General features: G+C 45.3%; 1 protein-coding gene across 7 annotated transcripts in view; it reads right to left on the reverse strand.

Annotated features, from left to right (window-relative positions):
- The window catches only part of LPIN3 (lipin 3), a 214,447-nt gene that overhangs the window by 15,442 nt on the left and 178,894 nt on the right, over positions 1 to 20,111 (reverse strand). For all 7 annotated transcript variants that reach the window (XM_069752294.1, XM_069752295.1, XM_069752292.1 and 4 more), the window contains 5 exons: positions 9,428 to 9,535; positions 7,404 to 7,506; positions 7,128 to 7,308; positions 1,824 to 1,908; positions 64 to 200 (listed from right to left, as the gene is read on the reverse strand). In XM_069752294.1, coding sequence (XP_069608395.1) covers positions 64 to 200; positions 1,824 to 1,908; positions 7,128 to 7,308; positions 7,404 to 7,506; positions 9,428 to 9,535 — 614 coding nt within the window. The remainder of the gene's footprint in view (positions 1 to 63; positions 201 to 1,823; positions 1,909 to 7,127; positions 7,309 to 7,403; positions 7,507 to 9,427; positions 9,536 to 20,111) is intronic.

Genomic DNA, 20,111 nt, shown 5'->3' on the forward strand with positions numbered 1-20,111 from the left:
CGTGTACAGTGGTATGCATGGTAACACAATGTTATCTAAGACGTAAACTTGCAATATTTATACCTTCAGGGATGTTCCATGTGCTGGTGAGACCCCCACAGAGTGACATTTCCACAGAAGGTATTGATTGTTCCATGTTATCTTCTGGTACCTGTACCGAGTCCTTGTTATGGAGTGGTGGAGGTGGGGGATGTGGATCACTAAAAGTATAATATTGACTATATATATATGTACACACACACACACTGTATATATATACTGTATATATATATATATATATATATATATATATATTTATGATTTTATAGAGGATCAACAAAATTTTGCATTGGATTTAGTAAAATTATTTAATTTACATCTATCCACAACTGAAAGAGCTTCCGATCTTATGTCGCACATACACATACTATATACTAGGGCCATTTTCCATAGACATTTCCATTTTTGGAAATGGGGAAGAGACCAGTCCCTGATGAAAAAAACCAGACATAAAACGTGCAAACTATGCAGATGTTGTCTTGGTTGGATCCAAAACCACTGATTGAAGGCATCACTGATAGGCAATGTTTTCTGAAAGTTGCATACAGAATAGCTAGTACCGGTAGCATGCCATTTTCGTACATTGATATTAGTATTGCTACAATAGTTTTTGCCATTACAACAGTATATTAGAATACTTTATAACACCAACTTGAAAAATTATTTTAAAATCCAAAATGTTGGCCTACTAAAATGTATTTTCAGTAAATGCTATCAATACTTGGTCGGAATTCTTTTGCATCAGTTACTGCATCAATCCGGCGTGGCATGGAGGCGATCAGCCTGAGATGTTGTGGAAGCCCAGGTTGCTTTGATAGCAGCCTCCAGTTCGTCTGCATTGTTGGGTCTGGTGTCTCTCATCTTCCTCTTGACTATACCCCACAGATACTGTATTTTTTAAACCAAGTATTGGTACTTTTGGCAGTGCCACAGGATGATCTCCTCCATGCCAGGCCGCATTGATACAGTAATTGATGCAAAAGGAGTCCCAACCAAGTATTGAGTGTATTTACTGAACATACATTTCAGTAGGCCAACATTTCGGATTTTAAAATAATTTTTCAAGCTGGTGTTATAAAGTATTCTAATTTACTTTTGGGTTTTCATTGGCTGTAAGCCATAATCATTAACTTTAATAGAAATAAACACTTGAAACAGATTACTCTGTTTGTAATGACTCTATATAAAAGTTTAACTTTTTATATTGAAAAACTGAAATAAATTAACTTTTTGATGATATTCTAATTTTGTGAGAAGCACCTGTATATTTATTAATATCATCAGTTCTGGCTACATGCTGTTTTCTTAAAGGGAATATGTCACCTAATTTTGGCCCTATAAAGTGCGGCCACCGTCATCAGGGGCTTATCTGTATTGTGCATTCTGTAATGCTGTAGATAAGCCCACGACGTAACCTGAAAGATAAGAAAAACAAGTTAGATTATACTCACCCAGGGGCAGTTCCGGTGTGGTACGGTCTGATGGACGTCATAGGTCCGGGTCCGGCACCTCCCATCTTCATACGATGTCGTCCTCTTCTTTGCTTCCTGTCGCGGCTCCTGCGCAGGCGTATTTTATCTGCCTTTTGAGGGCAGAGCAAACTACTGCAGTGTCCAGGCGCCGGGAAAGCAAAGAATGCTGTAGATAAGCCCCTGATGGCGGTGGCCGCAGTTTATAGGGCCAAAATTACGTGACAGATTCCCTTTAATTAAAAAGGGTAACCACAGAATGGGGATAAGGTTTCTTTAAACGTGAAAAAGCCTCATGTAATTCCTTCGTCTTACCTGTTAGGAAAATAAAGTGACACTTCCTGAGAGTCAGGAGACAGAACATCATCAGGATGCAATGAAGGAACTTCATTGACTGTATCTGCATAGAAAAATGATAATAAAAGATATTAGCTCTCCCTGCTCCAGCTCTCCCTGGATCCTGAATGTCTCTGTATTTTGCAATGATTTTCTGTGTGTCAGCAAGCACCCTGAATGGTAATTTCATGTCATTCAACTCCTGTGCTAGAATTCATCATCAGTTACATGGTTGTACCTCCAGGGGGGTCTCTGTAGATGCTTATCACAGAAGAGGTGTTAGTATAGAGACGTTATCAGGACTGCATCTTTGATCATCTATCCACACCAGCTGTCCCTAATTTATAACTAACCAGCTCCCATAATCCCGCTATCCTCTCCCTGCACTGGGGGCCTATAAATTTAGATTCATTCTTAGGGGTGCATGCATGTGTGGGGTCGCACGCATTCAGCAAAGCATCGCATTAGCTAAGCATCAAGTTATAGCAGTTATTCCATGGCAGTTAGTCAGGGCAGGAGTCAGGTAACCCACACTCTGCTCTCCCTTCTAACCATGTGCTTTATTCCTATCCTCCTATGTTCCCTTGCAATCCACATCCACCGCCCAATCCCCCCTCCATCAGGACTCATATACATCAGCCCCTCTACACTTCCCTCTCCCATGTACAGCTCCGATGCACTTCTCACCTTCCTGAAAAACCTCAGTCTATCTTGCCAAAACACACTGAACAAAAAAACTTCTTACAATTCCAAAAATTTCTTGCTTTTTATCTTCCTACTCCTACTGATTTCAGGGCACATCTCCCCCAACCCCGGTCCACCATCTACCAACCTCAACACCTACTCTACCTCACATCAAAACCACTCTAACCTTATTAATATTATTTGCACTCCCTCATCTCCTTCTTTTAATTGTGCCCTTTGGAATCCACGGTGTGTATGTAACAAGCTTCCTTTCCTGCACAACTACTTTCTGAACAACTCTCTAAATCTATTGGCCCTCACTGAGACCTGGATCCAGGATTCTGACACGGTCTCCCCTGCTGCCATTTCCCATGGTGGCCTACAATTCTCCCATTCCCCGAGACCCACAAACAGACCTCGTAGTGGAGTCGGCATACTCCTCTCCCCACAATGCACCTTCCAGGTCATCCCACCAACTCCATCACTCTCATTCCCTTCTTTTGAGGTCCACACTATCAGGCTCTTCCGTCCCCTCTCCCTCAGAGTAGCTTTCATATACCGGCCCCCAGGCTCACCCACCCCACCCACTTCCTGTACCATTTCTCTGCCTGGCTGCCGCACTTAATGTCCTCACAACTCCCAACCCTTATCCTAGGCGACTTCAACATCCCCATAAACAGCCCCACTTCTTCATCTGCATCCCAGCTTCTATCACTAACCACTTCGCTCGGCCTCTCACAGCTCTCAAGCTCTGAGACACACAAGGACGGTAACAACATTGACCTGGTCTTTGTCCGGCTGTGTTCATTCTCCTACCTAAATAACTCACCGCTTCCCCTCTCTGACCACAACATTCTCTCCTTAATGCTCACAAATCCTCGCTCACCCCAGTACCCTCCTACCTACCATTCAGTCAGAAATCTACAAGCCATTAACCCTCATACACTTTCAGACTCCTTACACTCATCACTGTCCCCAATATTCTCTTTTTCCTGTCCTGATCTGGCGGTACATCAATACAATGACACTCTTAGAAGCACCCTAGACCAAGTAGCTCCCCTCACCCTCAGAACCTCGAAACACAGAGTAATACAGCCCTGGCTCAAATCACAAACCCGATTTCTCCAGCGATGCTCTAGGAGTGCTGAACGCTTATGGAGGAAAACTCGCACACCAGAACATAGTAACATAGTAACATAGTTAGTAAGGCCGAAAAAAGACATTTGTCCATCCAGTTCAGCCTATATTCCGTCATAATAAATCCCCAGATCTACGTCCTTTTACAGAACCTAGAAGAAGACTTCATACACTTCAAATTTATGTTAAAAACCTATAACTCTGCCCTTCACGTCGCCAAACAGACCACCTTCACCACTCTGAAGAAACTTTTTGACACCTTTCACTCCCTTCTCAGGCCAAAAGCTCAAGCCCCTATCACAGACATTTGTGCTGATGACCTGGCCTCCCACTTTATAGAGAAAATAGACAATATCCGTCAGGAAATCCACTCCCAATCACCAAGTTCAGTGACTCCCATCCCTCCCTGCATCTCCCCTGGCTCATTCTCCGCATTTGATCCCATCACAGAAGAAGAAGTCTCCAGGCTCCTCTCTTCTTCTCGTCCGACAACATGCTCTACCGACCCCATTCCCTCTCATCTCCTCCAGTCGTCACTACTCACCTAACTACAATCTTTAATCTCTCAATCTCCTCAGCCATTTTCCAGTCCTCCTTCAAACACTCTATCATTACTCCGCTACTAAAGAAACCCAGCCTCGACCCATCCTGCACAAACAACTACAGACTGGTCTCCAATCTCCCCTTCATCTCTAAACTCTTGGAGCGCCTAGTCTACTCCTGCCTTACCCGTTACCTCTCCATTCACTCCCTCCTAGACCCTTCACAGTCCGGCTTCCGCCCCCTGCACTCGACAGAAACTGCACTCATCAAAGTGACCAACGACCTTCTGACAGCAAAATGTAATGGTGACCACTCTCTGCTCATTCTTCGAGATCTTTCTGCAGCTTTTGACACTGTTGACCACCCTCTCTTACTCTCTAGGCTCCAGTCACTTGGCATTAAGGACACTGCTCTCTCCTGGTTCTCCTCCTATCTTTCTGACCGCTCCATCAGTGTTCTGTTCTCTGGCTCCACTTCATCTCCTCTTCCTCTCACTGTCGGGGTACCCAAGGGCTCAGTCCTTGGCCCCCTTCTCTTCTCCCTCTACACGGCCCCAATTGGACAGACCATCAGCAGATTTGACTTTCAGTACCATCTTTATGCCGACGACACACAACTATACACGTCATCCCCTGGCCTTACTCCTGCTGTACTACAGAACACCACTGACTGTCTGTCCACAGTCTCCGACATCATGTTCGCTCTCTATCTGAAACTCAACCTCTTCAAAACGGAACTTCTTCTGCTCCCACCATCTACTAACCTCCCTAAAGCTGACGTTTCCCTCTCCGTGGGTGGCACCATAATAACACCCCGGAAGCAGGCACGCTGTGTGGGTGTTATGTTTGACTCCGATCTCTCCTTCACCTCCCATATACAATCTCTTGCCCGCTTGTGCCGCTTACACCTAAAGAACATCTCTAGAATCTGCCCTTTTCTCACTATAGAAACAACAAAAAACCTCACTGTTGCCCTGATCCACTCCCGCCTGGACTACTGCAACGCTCTATTAATTGGCCTCCCCCTCACTTGACTTTCCCCTCTCCAGTCTATCCTTAATGCAGCAGCCAGGGTTGTCTATCTAGCTAATCATTACTCAAACGCGTCCACTCTTCGCCAGCCATTACACTGGCTGCCCATTCATTACAGGATACAATTCAAAGTACTTGTTCTCACCCACAAACCCCTTCACAGTGCGGCACCCCCTTACATCTCCTCCCTCATTTCTGTCTATCGGCCTAACCGACCTCTGCGCTCTGCAAATGACTTTCGACTAACCTCTGCACTAATCCGTACCTCCCACTCCCGACTACAAGACTTCTCACGTGCTGCGCCAATCCTCTGGAATGCTCTACCCCAAGAAATTAGGACCATTCACAATTTGCATAGTTTTAGGCGCTCCCTCAAAATATATTTGTTCAGAGCGGCCTATCATGTTCCCTAATCAGTTATTTTGTTTGTGTGTATCCCATTCACTACTTCCATCTATCCCCCACCCCCTGAAGATGGCTGGACCATCATTGTAAATACATAATTGTAAATACACACCTGTACTTTGTATTTCCCCACCTCATTGTAGATTGTAAGCTCTCACAAGCAGGGTCGTCTTATGTTGCTTTAATTATTGTATTGTTAAGATTGTTACTTATGACTGTTGTGAATGAAGCTGTTAAACTGTAAAGCGCTGCGGAATATGTTGGCGCTATATAAATAAAGATTATTATTATGTATTATTATTAGTACTAGACCTACAGCGGCAGAGCATGCAGGACAAGTGCTGGACATATGATTTTTGGGTACTGATTATTCCAATGTCTGACTTACTGAAGGCTGACCTCTCATAACACTGTGTTGTGCCTGTGGGTTATAGAATATGATACCATGCCATAGTAACCCCATAAGGACCAAGTCCATGCTGGTATTGTTTTTTTTGTTTTTTTCTGTATTCAAAGCTGTGACTTTTATTATCTTCCCATCGACATTGCTGTATGAGGTTTGTTTTTATGTGACAGTTCAGTTACCAATGGCATCATTTTGGAAAACGTGTAATTTCATTGTTCATTTTTTTTTGTGGGGAGGTAGAAATGAAAAATAAATGTAGTTTTTTTAAACAAGTTTTTCTATTTTTGCACAGTAAAAGCATAGAGAAAGAGAATTGTTTTTTAGTGTCCCACTAGGAGTCTTGAAGATTTATGCAGTTTTATAATACTTTAGGCCCCGTCCACACTGTGTTTTCAGCAGTGCGTTTGGGGGTTGCATCTGAATCCCCTTAAAAACAGGATTCAGATTCAGTTGAACCATAGACTCTAATGACACGAACGGAGTTCAATTTCTATGCCCTTCTGAAAAAACGGACACATTCGGAAATGTAGCTTTATTCAATTCGATAGCCCCGTAAGGAGTCAGTCTGAAAACCATTTTTAGGGGATTTAGGCTGAACCCCTGAACGCACTGCAGCAAATTCAAGGTGAACATCTAAAAGAGATATTGCGATGGCTGGAATAAGGGCCTTTGTTAAGCCTCAGGTTTTCATAGTAATCCATCAGAGCTTCACAGTGGCAACACAGAGGGCACTGATGGGGTGCTCCCATCATTTGTCAAAATTCAGCATGGCACCTGGATCACATGCTTGCACCTGCCATTATTTTGTGGTTACACTGGATTGTACCTATAGGATTACAGTCACATAGATTTCTATTCAGGGGTAAGTACACATGTGAAGGCATCAGAAAATTAATTACTATACCCTGCACCTGAGTCTAGAAATCAGCAAAGAAGTGAAAAAACAACATATTTGAAAATTTGATAACTTTTTTGCACTATTCGTAAAGCTCTGTCTCGACAAGCCTCTACTAAATGAAGGAAACAAATGAAAAATATCAGAAAAATAGAGCTAAATTGGGCATGTCCCTTGCAAACCTTCATGAAATGGATGCATAGACGTATCCGCACATTCCTGGAGACTCTGGCTAGCATCACCGACTTCTGTTGGAACAGGGAACCCTGGATCTGGTGAGATACGTTCAAGTAGCTTAAGCTCCTTCGTTGGACTTGGTGGAAGAGACTGTGATGTTTGAAGACCCAAATCTGTCCAAGAGACCTCATAGACAAAAAAAAGTAATTGGACCAGATCAAACTAGATAGACCTTATGAAATGTATGTAAACAAGGTAATGATTGGAAGGGTTTTACTCACCTGTGGAAGCCTTCCCCAGTCCCACTCTATGCAGCTCTCGGTGCGAGGTGACCCAGGGGTCTTTACTTCCAGCTCAGAGTCACTTTTGGGGGAGGGTGAGCGGCTATTCAAAAGATGAAAAGTATATTCAACGATGACTGATTAACTACAATCAAGACAATTTAACGGCCTGTTTAGACTGGCCGACAACACTTCTACACATCTGGTAGTATGATTATGATCACTGTGTGTGTACAGAATATCATATTATTTCAGCACATCAACTGTTTACACAGGACGATGTGCTGTTGATAATGATAGTCAGCTGAAAAATGATTGCACCCCCCAATGAACAAATGCGTTGATGAGGGTTTGCCAGCCTTTTTAGGCTGGCCGATAGTCAGGATCGAGCATTCCAATGAAAGCTCATTTCTCTATCATGGGCCAGTGTAAATGGGTCCAAAACCCAGAGAAAAGTCTATTTTATCTCTTGAGAAAACAGAAGTATAGAGAAAGCTGACATGTTACCAAAAACGGTCCATGTAAAAACACTCCCCTATAATTGTGGGTGCCTATTGCATTGCAGACCAGCAACATGAACAATTGAAGAAGAAGGAATTGATGGCACAACCACTGAAAACACAAAAGCTTTGCTTCTTCTTTATTAGAAATCCATTAAAAGGGTATAACAAATGTAATCAACATTGGTGACAGATTTACGCGTTTCTGGCATACACAAAACCCAGACTAAGAAAATGGGTAAGTCTATAACCAATGGTGATGACATTTTGTATACCCTTTTAATGGATTTCTAAAGAAGAACCAAAGCTTCAGTATTTCCAGTGGTTTTGCTCTTGATTCCTTTATCAATCTTATCTCTATTTGTTCTGTAATGTATGTTTAGCTTACCAAATACATCAGATTTTTATGTGTATCTTATGGTGATCTTTGCTGCCCTGTGATACCCAGATACTCCAATCAGGGAAAATGAAAATGCAACAGGCTGGATTTTAATCTGCTTAATCCATCTTGTACTGCAGGATAGGCAGTGCCACAAGTAGCTGCTTATCTCTAGTTCCTTTTAACACAAACATATATATTTTGCCAGTCCAGTGTGCCTTTGTTCAGACTAGTCAACAGAATTGTTGTCAGTTATCTCATGTCTATATCATCCTTAATGGGGCTGTCCACCGAAAACAAGTTATTCTTAGGGTTTGTGATAATTTACTGATTGGTGGGGGTCCTACCGCTGGGACTCACCCCGATCAGCAGAGCGAGGAAATTTTATTGCCGACGGGGCACTTTTATTCTCATAACAACGTTGATTCCCAACCGTAGCTCCATTCATTCTCTATGGGGCTGCCTGAAAAAGCTGAGCACGACGCTTGGCAGCCCCATAAGGGATGGATGATGCAGCAATTGGGCAAGTGGTCTCGCCTATGGAGAGGTGATAATTTGTTTTTACTGGTCAAATCCTTTAAAGCACCAGTCCGGCGTTGAAAGACAAAACGCTGGTGAGGTGCTTTAAAGCAGGGGTCCCCAACTCCAGTCCTCAAGGCCCACCAACATGTCATGTTTTCAGGATTTCCTTAGTCTTGCCCAGGTAATAATTGCATCACCTGTGCAATGCAAAGGAAATCCTGAAAACATGACCTGTTGGTGGGCCTTGAGGACTGGAGTTGGGGACCCCTGCTTTAAAGGATTTGACCGGTTCTAATCTAAGGTTTCCACCTTTTATCAGCACCACTCCGATCCCGTGGTGTCACCTTGCGACCGCAACTTCTGAAGTCAGAAGTCATCTCACAAGCTCTCAATACAAGTCTACGAGAGCCAGAACTATCGTGGAGCAATACGGCAGGTCACAAACTGCTGGAGACCGAAGGGAGAGGCGGCAAAAGAAGGTGAAGATGGCTGGGGGTAAGTATGAGAGTGGGGCAGGTCTTAGTTTAGAAGCATCAACCCAGCAATAAAAAAAAACCAAAAAAACGCTGGAGTGTTGCTTTTATTTTGATAAAGCCAATAACTCTACAGTCTCTATATGTCACCTTGTAGACAGGTGCAAGACATCCTCTTCAGCAGTGGTGAAGTAATCCTTTGACTGTGATGAAGAAATGTCATCTGGGATCTCAGAGAATGAGAAGTATATGGAGTCACTAGGTATAATGATGAGACACGTGACAGAAGACAATCAGTATGATAACGATACGGTATATGAACATTTTCAAGAACAAAAAACAACTATTCAAATATTAAGCAATTGAATACAATGAAATTAAATCTTTGTTTTATGATCGAGAACATAAGTCATTATACTAGGAGTGGACGTCACTGAACAATTAGCTCTTTCCGTCCTGAGCAGGGCAATTTTTTTTTTTTCAAATCTGACCTGTGACTTTATGTTGTAATAACTCTGGATTGCATCCACATATCCCAGTAATTGTGAGACTGTTCTAATCAAACACACTGTCCCTTCGGTTAGCGTTGAATATGGGGCAATATATTTGCATTTATTTATGAAAATATTTTGAATTGAAGGATAATTTTGAAAAATTTGCAATTTTCCAACTCTGAATTTTTTCAGCCTTTAAATCAGATACTCCTGTACCACACAAAATAGTTAATAAATAACATTTACCGCATGTTTACTTTACGTCAGCACAATTTTTGAAAAGTCATGCTTTTTTGGTTAGGATGTTAAACAACTTCAGAGTTTAGCTGCACGCTTTCATTAAAATTTATAAAACCTATCTTTTCGAGATCACCAAGGGAGTAACTATAACAGGTCAGAATGTTAAACTAAGAAGCTCATGTTCAGTTTTGTAAAGTCTTGCTTAGGCGCAATAGATCAGTGTGTGATTTTTGGATATGAGGTCCATGTCTTTTTCTCAAGTTGTAGCATATTGTATACTGTCCTCTATTTTTTTGTTTCACTTGGACCAGCACTTGACCAAGGTGATTTTAAATTATCAGGAGACTACAACAGGGTTTCATATATTTATTACTCTCAACGCACAGTCTGATAACATGTGGAAGATGAGATTTTTTAGCTCCTTTCACTTGGTGTTGTGTGGCGGCCATTGCTGCTGTGCCTGTGGGGTGGTGTGGTCTGTAGCCATGGGGTCTTTGCCTTGCACCATGGTTGGTGTGAGGGCAATAGGTCGCTCCCTCTGCTGGTACGCCGTTGCTTTGGCAGTGGTCTGTACATGGCGCTGCAATTTTTTAGGTCAGGGACCCACTGAGAAGTTCTCATCAGTATGTTAAACTAAGAACCTCACGTCCAGTTTTGTAAATTTCTTCGTAGCCGTAACATATCAATGTGTGATATTTGGATGTGCAGTAGATGTCTCTTTCATGAGTAATAGTAACTATAATAGGTGCATAGGTTGCAATCGTAAATGTCTATAACCCCTTAATGACCACCGATACGCCTTTACGCCTTTTAACCCCTTCACGACCTTGCCCTTTTCCGTTTTTGCGTTCTCGTTTTTCGCTCCCCTCCTTCCCAGAGCCATAACTTTTTTCCCCAGGCTATAAACATCGTCCCCTAGCCATTGGCTTTCCCTCTGCTGGTTAAAAAAATTACGCGGGAGGCCACGTCATTTTTTTCAGAAAAAATATTATTTTAATAATTGAATACATGTATAGACAGCTGCACAAGCACTGTACTAATTGTATATGTCAATGACATCTGTATATCTATCTATTCTCTGTACTTACTGTATATAATCCATCAATTCTATGCTGTCGGTACCTGCTGTGATTTTACACTATGCCGCTGCTGAACTGCCGGCTTTTCTTCTATCTATCTATGTAATATACAGTTGTGCTCAAAAGTTTACATACCCCAGCAGAATTTTTGCATTTTTGCTTTTTTTTTCCAGAAAATATGAATGATAATACCAAAACTTTTTCTCCACTCATGATTAGTGGTTGGATGTGTAAATGACATCTCTATGTGTATATATATATATATATATATATATATATATATATATATCTATCTATAATATAACGCTGGGAGCGTCACTCTGTCCGAAGCCTTTATAGACTGCGCAAGCGCAAGCGCCGGCGCAGTCTGGCCCCCACAGAGTGACGCTCCCAGGAGATCGCGGTATGCGTAAACACTGAACGCACACCGCGATCTCCACCGGAGAGTCAGGGACCGCCAGGAGGGTAAGTATATTCACCTGTCCCCCGTACCAGCGCTGCGTGCGGCTCCGTCTCCCGGGTCCTCTGCTGTGACGTTCACAGTTCAGAGGGCGCGATGACGCGCCTAATACGCGCCAGCGCCGCCCTCTGACTGACCAGTCACAGGCAGAGGAGCCGGAGTGTGTCTTCAAGAAAATGGCGCCGGAAAGCGCGGACTGCGCAGGCGCCGATCCCGGCAGCAGGAATTGGCGCCTGCGCAGTCCGCACATTCCGGCGCCATTTTCTTGAAGACACACTGCAGTGCGCAGGTGCCGATTCCGGCAGCAGGACAAAGATAATGGCGGCACCTGCGCACTGCAGTGTGTCTTCAAGAAAATGGTGCCGGAAAGCGAGGACTGCGCAGGCGCCGATTCCTGCTGCCGGAATCAGTGCCTGTGCAGTCCGCGCTTTCTGGCGCCATTTTCTTGAAGACACAGGACAAAGAAAATGGCGGCACCTGTGCACTGCAGGTGTGTCTTCAAGAAAATGGCGCCGGAAAGCGCGGACTGCGCAGGCGCCGATTCCGCCAGCAGGAGGACCAAGAAAATGGCGGCGGAAAGGAATCAGGTGGCGCAAGTAACAAATTGCTGTGGCATGAGGCTGTGGCACTTCATGCCACAGCTATTTGTTACTTACGCCACCTGATACGGGGCATATACTATGGAGCATCTTATGGGGCATGTGAATGGGAGCAGCAAATTAAAGAACAGTGCCGCAGGATGGGAGCAGCACATGACAGAACGGGGGCGCAGGATGGGAGCAGCACATGACAGAACGGGGGTGCAGGATGGCAGCAGCACATGACAGAACGGGGGTGCAGGATGGAAGCAGCACATGACAGAACGGGGGAGCAGGATGGGAGCAGCACATGACAGAACGGGGGCTGTTATGGACCTGGTGGTTAGGAGCACCCGGAACGACATGATGGTTAAACTATCACAGGACAAGCTCTGGCAAGTGGGAGCTCTGCTGACCGCAACCCCTAATCCTATCACACACACTAGAAATAGCGGTGGAGCGTACCTAACTCTGCCTAGACGCCTCTTCACAGCCTAAGAACTAACTAGCCCTAGAGATAGAAAATAAAGCCTACCTTGCCTCAGAGAAATTCCCCAAAGGAAAAGGCAGCCCCCCACATATATTGACTGTGAGTTAAGATGAAAGTCACAAACACAGAAATGAAACAGGTTTCAGCAAAGGAGGCCAGACTTACTAAACAGACTGAGGATAGGAAAGGTATCTTTGCGTTCAGCACAAAAACTACAAAACGACCACGCAGAGTGTGCAAAAAGACCCCCGCACCGACTCACGGTGCGGAGGTGCCACTCTGCATCCCAGAGCTTCCAGCTAGCAAGGCAAAATCATGATAGCAAGCTGGACAAGAAAACAATGAACAAATAATTAACTAGCAGGGACTTAGCTTCTGCTGGAGTAGACAGGTCACCAGAAAGATCCAAGAACGAACTGAACCAGTACAAGAACATTGGCAGCTGGCATGGAGTAACGATCTGAGTGGAATAGAGCAGCCAGCCAAAGAATAAACTAAGTCACCTGTGGAAAGAACCTCAGAACCAGCAGCTCCACTCACAGCCACCAGAAGGAGTCCATGGGCAGAACTCGCCGAAGTACCATTCATGACCACAGGAGGGAGTTCGATAACAGAATTCACAACAGTACCTCCCCCCTTGAGGGGTCACCGAACCCTCACCAGAGCCCCAGGCCGATCAGGATGAGCCAAATGAAAGGCACGAACTAGATCGGCAGCATGAACATCAGAGGCAAAAACCCAGGAATTATCTTCCTGACCATAACCCTTCCACTTGACCAGGTACTGGAGTTTCCGTCTCGAAATACGAGAATCTAAAATCTTCTCCACCACATACTCCAACTCCCCCTCGACCAACACCGGGGCAGGAGGATCAACGGAGGGAACCATAGGCGCCACGTATCTCCGCAATAACGACCTATGGAACACATTATGGATGGCAAAAGAAGCTGGGAGGGCCAAACGAAATGACACAGGATTGAGAACTTCCGAAATCTTATACGGACCAATGAAACGAGGCTTAAACTTAGGAGAGGAAACCTTCATAGGAACATAACGAGACGACAACCTGCCCTGAAGAGAAACGAGGATGGAACCCAGAGTTGCAGAAAAATGGCGAAACCAAGGTAGCCGAGCTGGCCCGATTATTAAGGGCGAACTCAGCCAAAGGCAAAAAGGACACCCAGTCATCCTGATCAGCAGAAACAAAGCATCTCAGATATGTTTCCAAGGTCTGATTGGTTCGTTCGGTCTGGCCATTAGTCTGAGGATGGAAAGCCGAGGAAAAAGACAAATCAATGCCCATCTTAGCACAAAAAGACCGCCAAAACCTCGAAACAAACTGGGAACCTCTGTCCGAGACGATGTTCTCCGGAATGCCATGCAAACGAACCACATGCTGGAAAAATAATGGCACCAAATCAGAGGAGGAAGGCAATTTAGACAAGGGTACCAAATGGACAATCTTAGAGAAGCGATCACAGACCACCCACAAGACTGACATCTTTTGAGAGACAGGGAGATCTGAAATAAAATCCATGGAAATATGCGTCCAGGGCCTCTTCGGGACCGGCAAGGGCAAAAGCAACCCACTGGCACGAGAACAGCAGGGCTTAGCCTGACCACAAATCCCACAGGACTGCACAAAAGAACGCACATCCCGCGATAGAGATGGCCACCAAAAGGATCTAGCCACCAACTCTCTGGTACCAAAGATTCCAGGATGACCAGCCAACACCGAACAATGAACTTCAGAGATAACTTTATTCGTCCACCTATCAGGGACAAACAGTTTCTCCGCTGGGCAACGATCAGGTTTATTAGCCTGAAATTTTTGCAGCACCCGCCGCAAATCAGGGGAGATGGCAGACACAATTACTCCCTCTTTGAGGATACCCGCCGGCTCAGATAAACCCGGAGAGTCGGGCACAAAACTCCTAGACAGAGCATCCGCCTTCACATTTTTAGAGCCCGGAAGGTACGAAATCACAAAGTCAAAACGGGCAAAAAACAGCGACCAACGATCCTGTCTGGGATTCAACCGCTTGGCAGAGTCGAGATAAGTCAAGTTCTTATGATCAGTCAAGACCACCACGCGATGCTTAGCTCCTTCAAGCCAATGACGCCACTCCTCGAATGCCCACTTCATGGCCAGCAACTCTCGATTGCCCACATCATAATTTCGCTCAGCAGGCGAAAACTTCCTAGAAAAGAAGGCGCATGGTTTCATCACCGAGCAATCAGAACTTCTCTGCGACAAAACAGCCCCTGCTCCAATCTCAGAAGCATCAACCTCGACCTGGAATGGAAGCGAAACATCTGGTTGACACAACACAGGGGCAGAAGAAAAACGACGCTTCAACTCTTGAAAAGCCTCCACAGCAGCAGAAGACCAACTGACCACATCAGCACCCTTCTTGGTCAAATCGGTCAATGGTTTAGCGATACTAGAAAAATTGCAGATGAAGCGACGATAAAAATTAGCAAAGCCCAGGAACTTTTGCAGACTTTTCAGAGATGTCGGCTGAGTCCACTCATGGATGGTTTGGACCTTAACAGGGTCCATCTCGATAGTAGAAGGGGAAAAGATGAACCCCAAAAATGAAACCTTCTGAACACCAAAGAGACACTTTGATCCCTTCACAAACAAAGAATTAGCACGCAGGACCTGAAACACCGTTCTGACCTGCTTCACATGAGATTCCCAATCATCCGAGAAGATCAAAATGTCATCCAAGTACACAATCAGGAATTTATCCAGGTACTCTCGGAAGATGTCATGCATAAAGGACTGAAACACTGATGGAGCATTGGCAAGTCCGAATGGCATTACTAGATACTCAAAATGGCCCTCGGGCGTATTAAATGCAGTTTTCCATTCATCGCCTCGCTTAATACGCACAAGATTATATGCACCACGAAGATCTATCTTGGTGAACCAACTGGCCCCCTTAATCCGAGCAAACAAATCAGATAACAACGGCAAGGGGTACTGAAATTTTACCGTGATTTTATTTAGAAGGCGGTAATCTATACAAGGTCTCAGCGAACCATCCTTCTTGGCTACAAAAAAGAACCCTGCTCCTAATGGCGACGATGATGGGCGAATATGCCCCTTCTCCAAGGACTCCTTCACATAACTCCGCATAGCGGCGTGCTCAGGCACAGACAAATTAAACAGTCGACCTTTTGGGAATTTACTACCAGGAATCAAATCGATAGCACAATCACAATCCCTATGCGGAGGTAGGGTATCGGACTTGGGCTCATCAAATACATCCCGGTAATCAGACAAGAACTCTGGAACCTCAGAAGGGGTGGATGACGAAATAGTCAGAAATGGGACATCACCATGTACCCCCTGACAACCCCAGCTGGACACAGACATGGATTTCCAATCTAATACTGGATTATGGACTTGTAGCCATGGCAACCCCAACACGACCACATCATGCAGATTATGCAACACCAGAAAGCGAATAACCTCCTGATGTGCAGGAGCCATGCACATGGTCAGCTGGGTCCAGTACTGAGGCTTATTCTTGGCCAAAGGTGTAGCATCAATTCCTCTCAATGGAATAGGACACTGCAAGGGCTCCAAGAAAAACCCACAACGCCTAGCATACTCCAAGTCCATCAAATTCAGGGCAGCGCCTGAATCCACAAATGCCATGACAGAATACGATGACAAAGAGCAGATCAAGGTAACGGACAAAAGAAATTTAGACTGTACCGTACCAATGGTGGCAGACCTAGCGAACCGCTTAGAGTGCTTAGGACAATCAGAGATAGCATGAGTGGAATCACCACAGTAGAAACACAGCCCATTCAGACGTTTGTGTTCTTGCCATTCAACTCTGGTCAAAGTCCTATCGCACTGCATAGGCTCAGGTTTAAGCTCAGGTAATACCGCCAAATGGTGCACAGATTTACGCTCACGCAAGCGTCGACCGATCTGAATGGCCAAAGACATAGACTCATTCAGACCAGCAGGCATAGGAAATCCCACCATGACATCCTTAAGGGCTTCAGAGAGACCCTTTCTGAAAATAGCTGCGAGCGCACCTTCATTCCATTGAGTGAGTACGGACCACTTTCTAAATTTCTGACAATATACCTCTATATCATCCTGAGCCTGACGCAGAGCCAGCAAATTCTTCTCTGCCTGATCCACTGAATTAGGTTCATCGTACAGCAATCCGAGCGCCAGGAAAAACGCATCGATATTACTTAATGCAGGATCTCCTGGCGCAAGAGAAAATGCCCAGTCCTGAGGGTCGCCACGTAAAAAAGAAATAATGATCAAAACTTGTTGAACTGGGTCACCAGAGGAGCGAGGTTTCAAGGCCAGAAATAGTTTACAATTATTTTTGAAACTCAGAAATTTAGTTCTATCTCCAAAAAAACAAATCAGGAATAGGAATTCTTGGTTCTAACATAGATTTCTGATCAATAGTGTCTTGAATCTTTTGTACTCTTGCCGAGAGCGGATCCACACATGAAGACAGACCTTTAACGTCCATCGCTACACCTGTGTACTGAACCACCCAAATATCTAAGGGAAAAAAAAGGCAAAACACAGTGCAGAGAAAAAAAAATGGTCTCAGAACTTCTTTTTTCCCTCTATTGAGAATCATTAGTACTTTGGGCCTCCAGTACTGTTATGATGAGATAATTCAGTACCACAATGGACATAGAAGTCAGAGCACATACAGTGATCTGACAATAACCCAAAAACATAGAACGAGCTCTGAGACGTGGGAACTCTGCTGACCGCAATCCCTAATCCTCTCCAACCACACTAGAGGCAACCGTGGATTGCGCCTAACGCTCCCTATGCAACTCGGCACAGCCTGAGAAACTAGCTAGCCTGAAGATAGAAAATAAGCCTACCTTGCCTCAGAGAAATACCCCAAAGGAAAAGGCAGCCCCCACATATAATGACTGTGAGTAAGATGAAAAGACAAACGTAGAGATTAAATAGATTTAGCAAAGTGAGGCCCGACTTACTAAACAGAGCGAGAATAGGAAAGGTAACTTTGCGGTCAACACAAAACCCTACAAACAACCACGCAAAGGGGGCAAAAAGACCCTCCGTACCGAACTAACGGCACGGAGGTACACCCTCTGCGTCCCAGAGCTTCCAGCTAGCAAAGAAAAACAAATAGACCAGCTGGACAGAAAAAAACAGCAAACAAAATAGCAAAGCAGAACTTAGCTATGCAGAGCAGCAGGCCACAGGAACGATCCAGGAGGAAACAGGTCCAATACTAGAACATTGACTGGAGGCCAGGATCAAAGCACCAGGTGGAGTTAAATATAGCAGCACCTAACGACTTCACCACATCACCTGAGGAAGGAAACTCAGAAGCCGCAGTACCACTCTCCTCCACTAACGGAAGCTCACAGAGAGAATCAGCCGAAGTACCACTTGTGACCACAGGAGGGAGCTCTGCCACAGAATTCACAACAACACTCATTCCACTGAGTAAGCACAGACCACTTTCTAAACTTCTGACAATATACCTCCGCTTCATCCTGACCCTGACACAAAGCCAGCAAGATTTTCTCTGCCTGATCCACTGAATTTGGTTCATCATAAAGCAATCCAAGCGCCAGAAAAAACGCATCTACATCACGCAATGCAGGATCTCCTGGCGCAAGGGAAAATGCCCAGTCTTGAGGGTCACCACGCAACAAAGAAATAATGATCTTTACTTGTTGAACGGGGTCACCAGAGGAGCGGGGTTTCAAAGCAAGAAACAGTTTACAATTATTTTTGAAATTCAGGAACTTAGATCTATCCCCGGAAAACAAATCAGGAATTGGAATTCTAGGCTCTAACATCGGATTCTGAACCATAAAATCTTGAATGTTTTGTACCCTTGCAGTGAGATGATCCACACCAGAGGACAGACCTTGAATGTCCATATATACACCTGTGTTCTGAACCACCCAGAGGTTAAGGGGAAAAAAAAGACAAAACACACTGCAGAGAAAAAAAAAGGGTCTCAGAACTTCTCTTATCCCTCCATTGAGATGCATTAACACTTTGGGCCAGCTGTACTGTTATGGACCTGGTGGTTAGGAGCACCCGGAACGACCTGATGGTTAAACTATCACAGGACAAGCTCTGGGAAGTGGGAGCTCTGCTGACCGCAACCCCTAATCCTATCACACACACTAGAAATAGCGGTGGAGCGTACCTAACTCTGCCTAGACGCCTCTTCACAGCCTAAGAGCTAACTAGCCCTAGAGATAGAAAATAAAGCCTACCTTGCCTCAGAGAAATTCCCCAAAGGAAAAGGCAGCCCCCCACATATATTGACTGTGAGTTAAGATGAAAGTCACAAACACAGAAATGAAACAGGTTTCAGCAAAGGAGGCCAGACTTACTAAACAGACTGAGGATAGGAAAGGTATCTTTGCGTTCAGCACAAAAACTACAAAAAGACCACGCAGAGTGTGCAAAAAGCCCCCCGCACCGACTAACGGTGCGGAGGTGCCACTCTGCATCCCAGAGCTTCCAGCTAGCAAGGCAAAATCATGATAGCAAGCTGGACAAGAAAACAATGAACAAATAATTAACTAGCAGGGACTTAGCTTCTGCTGGAGTAGACAGGTCACCAGAAAGATCCAAGAACGAACTGAACCAGTACAAGAACATTGGCAGCTGGCATGGAGTAACGATCTGAGTGGAGTTAAATAGAGCAGCCAGCCAAAGAATAAACTAAGTCACCTGTGGAAGGAACCTCAGAACCAGCAGCTCCACTCATAGCCACCAGAGGGAGTCCATGGGCAGAACTCGCCGAAGTACCATTCATGACCACAGGAGGGAGTTTGATAACAGAATTCACAACAGGGGGCGCAGGATGGGAGCAGCACATTACAGAACGGGCGCAGGATGGGAGCAGCACATGACAGAACGTGGGCGCAGGATGGGAGCAGCACATGACAGAACGGGGGCGCAGGATGGGAGCAGCACATGACAGAACGTGGGCGCAGGATGGGAGCAGCACATGACAGAATGGGGGCGCAGGATGGAAGCAGCACATGACAGAACGGGGGCGCAGGATGGGAGCAGCACATGACAGAACGGGGGCGCAGGATGGGAGCAGCACATGACAGAACAGGGGCACAGGATGGGAGCAGCACATGACAGAACGGGGGCGCAGGATGGGAGCAGCACATAACAGAACGGGGCTGCAGGATGGAAGCAGCACATGACAGAATGGGGGCGCAGGATGGGAGCAGCACATGACAGAACGGGGGCGCCGGATGGGAGCAGCACATGACAGAACGTGGGCGCAGGATGGGAGCAGCACATGACAGAACAGGGGCGCAGGATGGGAGCAGCACATGACAGAACGGGGGCGCAGGATGGGAGCAGCACATAACAGAACGGGGGTGCAGGATGGAAGCAGCACATGACAGAATGGGGGCGCAGGATGGGAGCAGCACATGACAGAACGGGGGCGCAGGATGGGAGCAGCACA

This window comes from Ranitomeya imitator, chromosome 2 (assembly GCF_032444005.1).
Source record: "Ranitomeya imitator isolate aRanImi1 chromosome 2, aRanImi1.pri, whole genome shotgun sequence".
NCBI classification, from domain to species: Eukaryota; Metazoa; Chordata; class Amphibia; order Anura; family Dendrobatidae; genus Ranitomeya; species Ranitomeya imitator.